This window comes from Lycium ferocissimum, chromosome 12 (genome assembly GCF_029784015.1).
Source record: "Lycium ferocissimum isolate CSIRO_LF1 chromosome 12, AGI_CSIRO_Lferr_CH_V1, whole genome shotgun sequence".
In the NCBI taxonomy this organism is placed as follows: domain Eukaryota; kingdom Viridiplantae; phylum Streptophyta; class Magnoliopsida; order Solanales; family Solanaceae; genus Lycium; species Lycium ferocissimum.
In genome coordinates this window covers 25960569-25974622 of record NC_081353.1, presented here as the reverse complement: position 1 = coordinate 25974622, position 14054 = coordinate 25960569, and the positions used below count along the sequence as shown (strand labels likewise).

Below are 14054 nucleotides of genomic sequence, written 5' to 3'. Positions count from 1 at the left end.
CCCAGCTCAGTGAAAAAAAAAAAAATTGCAAGGTAGAGGTTTGGATTCGCAAGCTAGGCAGAGTTTTTCATGCAAAACTCTACTTCAGGCAGAATTTTGCATGCAAAGCTCTACCTGTAGGTAGAGTATGCAAAACTTTACAGCACAAGCAAAACTCTCTTGGTCGTTATGCGTGATTTGACCATTCTACCCCTGGTAGTACTTTCCCAAGGCTAGAAATGAGCGAACCTAAATAATTTGGTAGTGTTGTATGTTGTGTTTTGTGACTTGTAAGTGACTCTGTGATGTGTTTTTAACTTGGTTGTTGGTTGGCTTGTGCTCATAGGGCCTTAGAATGATTTTGAGAGACTAAGTATAAAAAGTGGTGAAATTCCAAGCTCACTGGTCAAAAAGGCCTCGTTGCATTCGATAAAGGAGATCATTGCAACGAAGGCAACGAAGGGTGGGATTTTCCCAGTGTTCGTTGCAGCAAAGCGCTTGTTCATTGCAGTGAAACCTTGGTCGCTACAATGAAGACTACTTAAGTTTAATGACGAGTTTAAGTAGTTATTTCGTGCCCACACGTCTCATAATCCCCAAAACAGTTCCCAAGAGCATAGAGGCGACTTTCTAAGGCTAGGACACTATTCTCCATTAAAAGTAAACCTTAATCACTAACTTTCTTCGTATAATGTTTACATTAGATTCTTGTTTCAATCAAAAGACCCTTAATGGGAATTGAAGGGTAGAACACAAATACCAAGAAAACACTAAAATATTAATGGGTATTGTTTATTGTTGTTTAATTATCTAAGAGTAGATATTATCAAGTCATAGCATGAGAACTGGATATCCAATGATAGAAATTGTTTGTTGAGACCTCGGGTTCCAATGAAAGTGGGAACTTTGGCTAAAACCAGATTTGTAGGGTTGAATTGATTATAGAACCCATAAATTGAGTTAATACTCCATTACTTACTTAGCATTATGATTTCTAGACTTTAACCGTTCTGAGGCATTGCAAAAGGGAAAGGCTGTTGTGAGGTGACTTCATTGCTCAAATCTGCCTTGAGGTAGGTTACGGTTTACTTGAGTTAGAATTTGATTAGTTGATTGTATATGTCGTAGAATTTATGGGAGAAAGCATATCTAGGTATTCGGACTTGGGGTTTGGTGATCGTTGTTAGTCGTATGATTTAATTATGTGAAGTGATTCTCCATTGTTAAGGCTAATAAACTTGAATTGTGTTCTTGAGACTATTGAAAGGGAGGTGTTCATAAATACCCTTCATAGATGAATTAATGATAGCTACATATTATATTATTATTGAGCAGATTATTTGTGAGTCTTATTGTCGCTTGTGTTATTTGATTATACTTCTTTGGTGTTGACTTGACAATTCTATTTGAGCTATTCTTGTGATGTGATTATGAGGAATTTATCGAAGATGATGAATATGGAACATATACATCTCTTACGGCATATTTGATAGGGGTGACGATGTAGCCTAGTTATCAGTTCGTGGTCCAAGGTTCATTCCAAAATGAGTGGTACATGGACACCATGGGTCCCTTATAGGTCATGGCTATTTAGGGAAAACATTACCATTTAGCATGTGTGTACAGAGCTGGAAACTTTATAATTTATTTTACTACTTTCGGCTTGAGCATTGGTGTTTCATTGTTAATAATTGATGATTGAGTTTGAAAAAAATTTATTTGAGGATATTTATTGTGGTTTATGTTGTTGTGCTTTCTGCCTATTCCATTGATTTTATATGTGTATGCATGATACTAATCTTAGTCGGCCTATGATACCTACCAGTACGTGTTGTTTGTACTGGCCTACATTTCTTTTGCACTTTTTTTCGTGAGTATAGATTTTGAGCCAGAGACGTCTTCCATACCTTGCATCTAGTTGAGGTTATTCGTTACCAAGATCAGAGGGTGAGCTCCTATCCGTGTTATGATGCCTAAAGATCTTTCTATATTCAGATGTCTATCTTTCACCTAGACATTGTGTTTATTTTTAGACAATATCTCTTCTTTTAGACATTATTGGTTAGAGTCCTTATACGGTGACTTTAAGATTTTAGGGATGTAATAGCTAGATTTCCACACTTGCTATTTACTTATTTTATTGTCAGATATTTTATTCCATTATTCGTAAGGAATGTTTTATAATTGATTTAAGTAATTTAAATTGGCTTGATAATGGGTTAAGGTATTGGTTCACACATTATAAGACCAGTGTGGGTGCCACTCACGTCTGTTTGGGACATGATAAAGTTGGTATCGGAGCTTTAGGATCATTGATCTCGTCGTACAAGGACATGTCTAATACAGTCTAGCGGATCGGTACGGAGACGTCTGTACTTATCTTCGGGAGGCTATGGGACACTAGGAAACTTTAATTTCTTTCTTTCTTTCGTGCTACTTGATTCCAATTGGTGTTTGAATGATTCAAATTGGCATGTGACTTTTCTTTCTATTCTCTCACAGATGGTGAGGACTCGTGCGGCAGCAGCAGCTAACGAGGTACCCGCACTGTTCGCTAGGGCCGCAACTCGCGGGGGAGGTCAGGCCTCTGTGCCGCAGTTAGTGGAGGAGGCCAGGACAGATGTCGTGGTTGTGGTAGAGGCAGGAGAGTAGCAGCACAATCCAGGGGTGGGGCTCCTGCGGCTGGTCAGCAACGCACTGAGTCCCCTGAGCCTCAGGTAATTCCAGATAAAGCGGCAGAGTTTGCGGCGGACTAGCTCGGCTCGGATATTATTGTCGTACTCACGGTTTGTCGAGTCTATAGTCGAACCTATTGAATGGCTTAGCGAGGCTTAGCGGTGTGTTACCGACAGCGGGTAATATGGTTGCGAAAACGGGTGGTCGCTCGGAGCTCGGTTCCGGGCGCCGGAGAGCACGACATGTCGTCGCATTTGTGGCTCCATGCTTGGATGAGGCCCCAGGACCTGAGTTATTTTCTAGGCTAGTGGGAGGGCCGGTGATGACAGGTGATGAGCACGATTTGTTTTGGAGGTATCACTAAAATAAATCCTCTAGAGTTCTATGGTACTGAGGCAGAGGATGCTTGTGAGTTCATTATTAATTGCCACGAGAGGACCCATAAAATGGGTGCAGTTGAGAAGTATAGAGTAGAGTTTGTGACTTTTTAGCTCATGGGAAATGCCAAGTTATGGTGGAGAGCATTTGTAAAGTGTAGGGTAGCGAATTTGCCTCCGTTGACTTGGACTCAGTTCTACCAGATTTTTCTTGAGAAGTATGTTCCTCGTACCTTGAGGGACAGGAGGCGTGATAAGTTCAGTAATATTGAGCAAGTTAGCTCTTCTATTGCTGCTTACGAGTCCATTTTTCACTTTTTGGCTCGTTATGCTCTCCAGCTTTTACCCATTGAGGAGGAGAGGGTTAGACGTTTTGTGAAGGGGTTGAATACTGCCCTTCAGTTGTCGACTCTTAAGCTGGTGACCAGGAGTTGTTCTTTTCAGGAGGTTGTGGATCACGTGAAGACTGTTGAGGGTGTCCGTCAGGATGACTACAACAAATATGCAGAGAAGAAGGCCCGAAAAGATGGTAGTTTCAATGGTACATTTTTTAAGGGATATGGATCCCAGAGTTACTCAGGTCGTTAGGTTGAGCAGACTATGCCGACTTCGATTAGAGGCTCGTACGGAGTCATTCGATTCTATCGACCGAGCGGGGGGTTCTCGGCCCGAGTTCCAGATCAGGGAGGTTTTTCAGCTTTTTCGGTGTCAATTCAGAGGCCTACTCTTTATTATGCCTGCTTTGAGTGTGGTGAGCAGGGGCATATCAAGAGGTTTTGTCCTAGGCTTAGGCATGGTAACCAGAGTGGTCAATTTTAGGCTCCCAGTTGCTCCAGTTAGAGAAGGGGAATCTTTTGGTAGGAACCACGCTCAGACTGGGTGGGGTGGTCATACGATAGGTAGAGGTGGTGCTCAGCCCAACAGGGGCAGTTATTAGTTTGGAAGGGGTGGTGCTCAGAAAGTTCAGGGGGACCGTGGAGGCTCTTAGGTTAGTGGTAGGCGTGTGCCCGTTTCTGTATTTGAGTCGGACATGTTACAGACAATGAGTGAGGTTAAGGACAAGATTATTTTTAAAGAGTTATTTTAATGCACGAGGGGTTATGAATATTATTTATGAACATTGGTGGTATGAAATATTGAGAAAGGTTAAGGGTAAAGAGAATTTTAATAGCCAATAAAATAATGTGGAAGGCTAGGGGTAAAATGGTAATATTGAGAAAAGTTGAGGGGCAAAATGGTAATCTCACAAAAGGTTCATGAAAATTCTAAAAGGCCATATTCCATGTGACAAAAAATAAAATAAAAAAAAGAGAAGATGACACAATAAATCATTTTGTGTATTCAAGAAAATTGAAAAGAAAGGAATAATCTAGAGAAAATTGGTAGATAAAGTGGCATGTGACCACCGTTGCCTATGTTATATATATATATGGAAGGGGTGATCATCTTTTAAGGAGAGAAAGAAAGAAAGAAGAAAGAACAAGAAAAGAAAAGAATGGTCACGGATTTCGATGTGAGATTTGTCATGGAAAAATTATTTTCCTGGCTAGTTTCCTACTTAATTGAAAGGTTGCCAACGTGGGGGATTGTTGGAGCGAGAAAACCGCTGTTGTTCCAATTTGCCGGGATTCTACCTAGAAGATAAGTGGAAGGTGAGATTTAATCTTGATTATGTGTTCTTATAGATGCTTTATGCATGTTGTAGTGTGTGGAAGTGAATTAGAACCATGAAATTGGAGTGTTGTGTTTAGCGTGTATATGCCATGTGTGGTGTAGAAATGATGAATTAAATCACTTGGCATTTTTAGTTGTTGTTATTATGGATTATGTGATAATGAAATGGGCAAAAATTATGAAAATATGTGTGTTGGTGTGTGGTCGTATATGTATACGTGTATGTGTGATGTTGTGTAGTAAGAATGGACTAACTCTATGTAGCATGAATGTTGTTTTTGCATTGACTTAGTTTGGCAAGTTATGGTGACTATTTCATTTGATATTTTGTTGTTGTGTTATAGATTCCGTGAAGAAAAATAAAGGTTTGATGATTTAAAATAAAGTCGTAATCATTACTTGAATGTTGAGGAAGTTAATGTGTAGCTTGAATTCTTAGATTCATGAGAATATGTAAGAAGTGGTTATGGTTGGATAAGAGGTGTTTTGGTAAGTTAATGTAAATTGATATGGGGTTGTGTCGTATGAATTATGTAATGAAGATGGAAGGTTGTTGTTGAGTTAGTATGCATGAATGATGACGAAATGTATAGTTGTTGTGGAATTGGAAGGTTTCGGGTAAAGTAAAATGTTGATTGAGTGGTTGAAAGATTATGTGAATTGAATTGAATTACCATCGAATTGAATTGAATATAAATGGAATGTTGTTAGTAAGATTGTTGGCATTGTTGTTAGTTTGGCCGAGTTGGTAGGATTCTTGTTAATGGATGAATTGGCCGAGCCACTAATGCTCGGACGATATATTTATGGACTTGATGAATTTCGGGTCATCAAGTCGAATGTACTTAGAGTTAAGACAAGACATATGTCGATGAATCTCGATTGTCGTTATTGATTTATTTGAATAAGCGTAGCTAGTAAGATCATAGAAAAACGGTATGTTAAGCTAAGTTGTCTTTCCTTGAATTGTTAAGTATAGGGATATTATAAATGCTCATAATGTCTTCATTTCAAAAGTTAGAAATTATGATTTTTTCGACTTTCCTTCTTAAAAGTTTATAAATGTTTTCAAAAATATTCATTTTCTCCAAAATCCTAGTTTCACGTTTTTGATAGTTTTTATGATAAACGCGACTATGATTTTATGATGGCAACGACGATCGATATGAGAAAAAGTCATGATGACTACACAAGTTGGCTCTTACTATGGCGGTTCGTGACATGAGAATTTTCTATTTCTTGATTTTTAATCCTATTTGACTGGATAATGACTATTTCAAAGGTTCAAAGTATATGAAACGACTTTCACATGATCCGGTTCTATGTTCTCTCATAATATGTTATCGTGATAGTCTCGCCTTATTCACGGAGAGATAAAGCGCCCATGGTTTTATATGTTATCGGATGCTTACGTCGCTCCGTTTAAGTGTTGTTTTGATTAGGATAAGAGAGTGGATATATTGATTTTTGCAGAATGACGGCCTAGCAAGTTACCGGACTACAGGTGTTTGCATTGGCCTTTGGCACGACCACCACTATGGGCGGCACGAGATAATTACCCCGGACGCGAGCTAATGATATTATGTGATGCGTGTTTACTCGGATGTATGTATAAAGGTAAAAGCGACGCAGATCCGCCTCGATAGAATTGTTGAAGATCCTTTTCCTCTTATTTACATGTTTTCTTATTATATCGTCCATGTAGCATATTATTATGTTATCATTTATGCCTTACATACTCGACATTCTCTCCGTGGGGCCTCGTTTGATCACTTCATGCCGCGTCAGATTGTGGCCATGGAGGTTGGGATAGAAGATGTTTTGTGAAAGTTGGCAAACTCCATTTGTTCTCTGTCGTGCTATGCCATGATGTCTTGTTTTGAAGTTAGAGTGGCAGTCGTGGGTTTTGGGCAACCGATTGTATTATGATATGAGTTTGTATACTATATATTTTAATTGATTTAAAGACAACGAAAAGTCTTATTATATACGAGTAATCTTATTAAATACGTTTGCTTTAAAGTTTCAAAAAAAAAAAAAAAAAAAAAATTTCGGACGATTTAAGAGGACTCCGTACGGTTCGCTCGGCTCACATTTACGGGTCGGTGCCCATAAGAAGATGTGACAATTTCTATGCTATGCCAAGGCTAGCTAGGTACAGGGCTGATGATGCTTATCACAATATATCTCGATCTATCGTCAAGGCAAATTGTCGACTATTTGATCCGGGATCCACGTTTTCGTATGTGTCTACTTACCTTTCTAGGAGTTTCAATACGACTTGTGACTTACTTAATGCTCCTACTCTTGTGTCTATTATGGTCAGAGATCCGCCATAGATAAAGTGTTTCGATCTTCGAGACCGTTACAACTCGATTGCCGTTGGACTAGGTAGACTTAATGATTTTAGGCATGGTAGATTTCGATGTTATTCTGGGCATGAGTTGGCTAGCTCCCTACCATACAATTCTAGACTGTCACGCTAAAATCGTCACTTTAGCTATGCCGGATTCTTGAAAAGGAAACCTTAATCCCTCCCAAAGAAAATTATCTCTTATGATGTTAAGATCTCGGTTGAGAGGGGTGTTTAGCTTGTTTGGCGTATATTCATGATACTAATGTTGAGATTCCATCACTTGAGTTGGTTCCTGTAGTTTGTGAATTCGCAGAGGTGTTTCCTACGGACTTACCCAGTATGCCACCAAACCGTGATATTGATTTTTGCATTGACTTAGAGCGGGGGACTCGCCTCATTTCTATTCCTCCCTATCGTATGGCGAAAGTTGAGAGAATTGAAATAATGTCAGACCTTCTCGAGTGGTTTTATTCGTTAAGCCGTTCCGTGGGGGCCTTTGCTTTTAGGAAAAGAAGGATGGGATGATGGGGATGTGCATTGATTACCGCCAGTTAAATAAAGTCGCCATCCAGAATAAATATCCTATCCTCGCATTGATGATCTGTTTGACCAGCTTCAGGGGGCATATGTGTTCTCTAAAATTGTCTTGAGATCGGGCTACCATCGGTTAAAGATTCGGGCTGAGGATATCCCAAAGGCCTTTCGGACTAGATATGGTGCATTATGAGTTTCAAATCTTTTCGGGCTCACTAATGGGCTTTTATGGACTTGATGAATCGAATTTTTAAGCCATTCCTAGATTCTTTTGTTATTGTATTCATTGATGGCATATTGATTTATTTGAAGAGCATGGAAGATCATGAAAAACATCTGAGAGTTGTCCTGGAATTGTTAAGGTATAGGGAGTTGTATGCTAAATTTTCTAAGTGTGAATTTTGCCGATTGATGGGTCCGTTCGGGGGCATGGTTTCAAAAGAGGGGATTATGGTTGATCTTAAAAGATTGACAGATTGCGCTAAGCCACATCAGACGAAATCCATATACGCCGCGGGTTTGGCTAGTTACTATCGTCGGTTCGTGAAGGGGTTTTCTTTCATTGCTTCACACTTGACCCGTTTGACTCAAAAAGAGGTACCTTTTCAGTGGTCCGATGAGTGTGAAGAGATCTTTCAAAAGCTCAAGACTTTGTAAACTACAACACCGATTCTTGCTTTTCTCATGGAGGGTAAGGATTTTATAGTTTATTGTGATGCTTTTCGTTCAGGTTTAGGTGTTGTTTTGATGTAGGATAAGAGAGTTATTGCCTATGCTTCTAGGCAATTGAAGATTCATGAAAAGAATTATCCTACTCATGACTTAGAGTTGGCAGCAGTGGTGTTTGCATTAAAGATTTGGAGGCACTATTTTTATGGCGTCCGTTGTGAAATATTCACTTATCATCATAGCCTGCAACACGTGTTTACTCGGCGAGATTTAAATTCTACGCAGCGGAGATGGATGGAATTGTTGAAGGATTATGATATTACTATTTTATATCATCCTGGCAAGGCAAACATAGTGGTGATGCCTTGAGCAGGAAGTCAACTAGTATAACTTGGTCGTTTGATCACTTCGAGCGTCCGTGGCCATGGAGGTTATTCCTGCTAATAGTTTTGTGAGACTTGATTTATCCGGTTCTAGCAGAGTGTTGGCTTTTATTAAGTCGAGGTTAACTATTCTAGATCAGATTGAGGCAAAACAATGTGATGATCCATGTTTAAGCAAAATTCGGAATAAGGTAATGAGTGGTGAGGCCAACCAAGCCGTGATTGATGAAAAGGGCGTGTTGAAAATTAAGGGGCGCGTATGCTTTCCTTGAGTGGATAACTTAATTCAGACGATTTTAGAGGACTCCAGTTTAGATATTCTATTATCCGGTGCTGAAGATGTACCGTGACTTAAGCATTTGGTAGGATGAATCGAGATATAGCTAATTATGTTTTCAAGTGTTTAAATTGTCAGCAGGTTAAGTATGAGCACCAAAGACCCGATGGTACTCTTTAGAAGATGCCCATTGCTGAATGGAAGTGGTAGAGGATAGCCATAGATTTTGTGGTGGGTCTTTCAAAGACCTTGGGTAGGTCTAATTCGATCTGGGTCATTGTCGAACGATTAATTAAGTCTCCACATTTTATTCCGATCCAACTTACTTATAACGCCGAGAAGTTAGCCAATATCTACATTCGTGAGATTGTTAGACTGCATGGGGTTCTTATTTCCATCATATCTAAAGGGACAAGATGTTAACATCTCGGTTCTGGAAGAATTTGCATTTGGAATTGGGTACTAGGTTGGACCGTAGTCCAACTTTCCACCCTCAGACAAACGGCCAGTTCGAGCGGACGATTCAGGTTCTTGAGGATATGTTTTGTGCACGTGTGATTGATTTCGATGGTCATTCGGATAAGTTTTTACCATTGACGGAGTTCGCTTATAATAATAGTTATCATTCGAGTATTGCTATGGCTTTTTGATATTTGGAAGGAGAAAGTAGATCACTTATCATGTTATGAGGGCAAGACCTGGGGTACCGATACAGAGTCTGATAAAGTCAAGATGATTCAAGAAAGCTCTTAGACTCAGTAGGCAAAAAGAGTATGCGGATCGGTCCGTGGATCTTGAGTTTATGTAGCGGGGAACAAGTTGTTGTTGAAAGTCTCACCCATTAGTAGTGTGATGAGATTGGGAAAAAGGTAAGCTTATTCCTAGATATATTGTTTGAGATTCTCGATCGCCAGGAAGAGGTAGCATATTAGTTAGCTTTCCATGTGTTTGTCCGATGTTCATACCAAGATTTCATATCTATGTTGAAATGGCACCTTATCCTGTACGTGGGTCCTATATTATTTGTTGGGATTCGATTTATTAGATGACAGAGCTTATTGCTATATTAGATAGGGAAGCAGCATAAGTTGAGGTCGAAAGAAATTGAGGTTCGAGGTCATGGAAGAATATTTCAAATGTCCAAATAATAGACACCTGGGAGACCAAGTCAGATATGCATAATAAGTATCACTATATTTTCACTGAGTTAGGTACCTTTCCTCTTGTTTCTTTCCCTTTTGTCGGTTCGTGGACGAACGATCCACGAACCGATTGTTCAACTGGTATCTAATGTAACGACCCGCTTGGTCGTTATGCGTGCTTTGACTATTCTACCCGTCTAGTACTTTCCCGAGGCTAGAAATGAGCGAACCTAAATAATTTGATAGTGTTTTATATTGTGTTTTGTGACTTGTAAGTGACTCTGTGATGTGTTTTTAACTTGGTTGTTGGTTGCTTGTGCTCATGTGGCCTTAGAATGATTTTTCCTAACATAAAAAGTGTATATTGTGTTCAACCAATGTTGGCCAATTGTGTACATACATATTATTCTTAAAATAATTTCATTTATAGACACATGTAAGGAAAGTTTTCTGCAAAGCAGTATCAAATGACATCTCTTAGTAAAGGGTGTCTCCGCTGCTGTCCTGTCGTTGATCCAGCCGAACCACTGGGAAGAACGTAACGTTGACCGTCAACTCTTGACCCTTGGCACAGTAGTCAGTGGTCCGGGTCGGGTTATTTAATTATTAGTAGTTAATTAGCCATTGGGCCTAGTTGTAGTATTTTAGTTTTAGTGTTTGAAATAGAAAAAAATTACTACTATCATAGCCCAATAGTTAATTTGTTGTCTAGGGTTCTGGACTGAAGTTGTTTTAAGCATTTTAATAGGGATTACATCAAATATTGCAGGATCAAAATCACTGGTGGATTACTCTTTACTGCTTCTGTGATCCCACTAGAGCTGAAAACTGCGAGATAGGATTCTGTGTGTCTTGAGTTGTTAAATATGTCCCAAATTGATTTCCATTATATTGGATTGGAAAAATAAAATTAAAAGGTCAATATATTTTATGAACCACTGGGAAGAGTAGCTGAAAAAGTTTCTTGACCATTCTTGGAGTAGGAGTCTTGATTAAACAGGGAGGTTTTAATTCTTGGTATTGTGATGTTGGCAGTTCAAATCACCATTTCTATGTCTTAGTTATCAAAAAGATATGGAAGATATTAAAATTGGTGAAAATATTCAGGAATACTGAATTACTCACAACTAAAAAAAGAGACCTATTTAAACTCACACAACCACTAATAATTACTCAATCAATGAACAATAGTACAAGTAAACAATGATCATGTCCTATCATGATATCAACTCATATGTAAACAGAAAAAAAAAAATATACAAACACTGGAATCACAAGAAGCTCTCCGTGACAGAAAAAGTCATCTATATATGTATAAAAATACAGGAATCTACCACATGATGCTAATAGCAATGGACATGAACATAACCAAGGCTGAAGCAAAGAAGTTCCTAGTGGCGGAGCTTGGAGGCGGTGGGGGAACTTGACCATCGCTTGGTGTCATGGGTGGAGGAGTAGTCCCCGGTGTGACCGGTCCAGTTGGTGGTGAGGATGATGGTGGAGTTCCCGCACCACCACTAGGACTAGGAGACTGTCCAGATGGTCCCATTGATGGTGATGGACTTGGCGTTGGCGTTGACATTGGGGTCGGGGACGGTGTTGAGGAAGGAGTCGGTGCAGGGGTCGGGGTCGGGGTAGGGACGGGTGATGGGGTAGGGGTAGGGACGGGTGATGGTGCGGGACTAGGAGTAGGAGAGGAAGCAGCGGTTACATTGATGGCTAGTTTTTGGCCAGCAGAACAATGTTGGCCAAAAGTGCAAATGAAATATTCAGCTCCTGTGGAATTGAGAGTGATATTGGCTGGTCCAACAGTTATAAGAGTAACAGGACCTGTGGAGCTGCAAGAATCATATGCACTCTTTGTGACTTTGGCTACATCATGTGCTCCAGTAGCAAAATTGAACACTGCACAATTGAAATTGAGAAATTACAAGTTAATTCAAAGAATTTCAAGTATTAAGTTTCATTTTAGGAGTCAAAATGTCACATTCATGATGACAACAACAATAACTATCCTTCAATCTCAAGCAAGTTAAAGTCAACTATATGAATCATCACTGCCGTTGTTGTTTCATTTAAGCACATTTCAGGTCAATATTGTAAAACTAAACATAGAAAGCACTAGAAGTTCTCGACATTTTCTAGTGACATATAAATCTCTGGCAGGACTAAAAGATTCTCAGAAGACATTTCAGACGTTGATGACATGATTATTGATGACATGGATGGAGAATGCACATGTGAATAGTTAACCTTGATGGTTTTTCTCAAGGAAATTGCATAGCATATATAAAGATTGCTTTTGAAATCAAATCTTCTTTTGTTTCTTTTGTTCTTCTTTCCACAAGTTTTCAGAAGATTCTATAGCAACTAAGTTTTACTAGGATGAACGATCATGTACCCATAATAGAAAATAGGCGTAATTTTGATCTCTTAAACTTTGACACGTTGATGGCTCTAGCATGACAAAAAGTACTTTTAACTACTCCATTACCAACATAGATAAGTAATTTCTTTTGGCATGAATCCATGGAATTTTTACCTCCACTTAAATACTTCCTCTGTTTCAATTTGTTTGAACTTATTTCTTTTTTAGTTCAGCGCAAAACGAATTTACCTCTTTCTTAATTAAAACAAATTCACTTTATGAATGATTTTACAGCACACACAAATTTTCAACGCTTATTTTGAACCACAAGTTTCAAAAGTCTTCCTCTTTCTAAACGTGCTAATTAAACCGTTCATATAAATCGAAACCAATGAGTAATATATAGATGCAATCAAAGCCAAATTAGTCATCTCTATACTATAAACCAACTACCTTGGTATCTAACTTTAAACAAGAAAGGAAAAATATAGAGTTGCTTGAGCTCCTTCAAATCAGTTGTATTGGAACGCCTAACTGTTAATTCAAGTTACCTTTCAAACAAATAAGATTCCGAATTTACTTATTTTTGACGAAGTCATGGTCGGTCTTACGACTGCTAATTGACACCTAAGGTATAGCAGTAACTATAATAAACGTACTAGCAACGACCTTTTAAGGAATTATTATTATTATTGATTAAGCACTTTCTACCGTTACACCACTTTTCAGCTATCTCAAATAGCGTGTTAACCATGTAAGTGAAAAAGGCGACAAATATGTAACAATATACATACCTAAGGTATCACCAACTCTAAAGGTACGTCCTGAAGCCCAATTGGCATAAGTTGCAGGGCCACCTGAGGGAATTCTCCAACCCGTACTATTACCAACCACATGATCAACTGCTACTATATTCCCCGGCAACACTGCCAAAATTACAGCCACAAATACTAGAGCAATTCTTGCAATTTTCATCTTTATGTGTTTTCAGGTAGCCCCAATTGAATCTTTCTTGCTATAATTTAACTTTCCTTTTTGTAGCTGTTGTATAAAAAAGCTGTTAAGTTTCAGAGTTCTGTTAGAATATTTGTGCAATACAAAGTTGTATTTATAGTTGTAATTAGTCTGTGGAAGTATCCAGGATGTTTCAGTTGAATATGTTGATAAATTTTGACCAAGACAAAAAGAAATATATTGAGCAAAATTAGGATAGTTGGTGGAATATAGAAAGATTTTTGTCCATACAAGTGGCATGACTGGGAGTTGAACTGCTCCTTATTGGATGTTGGACCAGTTCCAATAACTCTGCCAAAATCTCAACTTCCTACAAAATGAATATAATAGTACTATTAATATCTATGGGTTTAGTCTATCTGCACCAATTAGTCAAAATGGAGAAAAATTCATTCATACATGATATTTACATGCATCCACCTGTTTTCACATTCATTTTTATCGTTAAACAACAATTACTTCATACACATCTTTACCATAACTACTTATTACTATACGACTACGTAAAACACATGCTAGTTAAGATGTAAAAGTTACAAGGCAGATAGTCAATAAATTCTATTGTAATTATAAGGTCTTAGATTCATATTCCAATCAAGACAAAA

At 38.6% G+C, this 14054-nt stretch overlaps 1 protein-coding gene across 1 annotated transcript; it reads right to left on the bottom strand.

Moving 5' to 3' along the window:
• Window positions 1-11211: 11211 nt before the first annotated feature.
• LOC132039651 (cucumber peeling cupredoxin-like) lies at window positions 11212-13538 on the bottom strand. Its single transcript, XM_059430153.1, has 2 exons — window positions 13230-13538; window positions 11212-11972 (listed from the first exon to the last, which is right to left on the bottom strand). Exons 1-2 carry the CDS (start codon window positions 13408-13410, stop codon window positions 11398-11400), a joined length of 756 nt encoding a protein of 251 aa, XP_059286136.1. The 5' UTR covers window positions 13411-13538; the 3' UTR covers window positions 11212-11397.
• Between the last annotated feature and the right edge of the window lie 516 nt (window positions 13539-14054).

Bases quoted from the DNA above. Each gene is read 5' to 3' on its own strand.
- LOC132039651 (XM_059430153.1), bottom strand. From the start codon at position 13,410: ATGAAAATTGCAAGAATTGCTCTAGTATTTGTGGCTGTAATTTTGGCA. The intron at 11,973-13,229 runs GTATGTATATTG...TCAATTGTGCAG, and splicing joins TAGAGTTGGTGATACCTTAG to TGTTCAATTTTGCTACTGGA.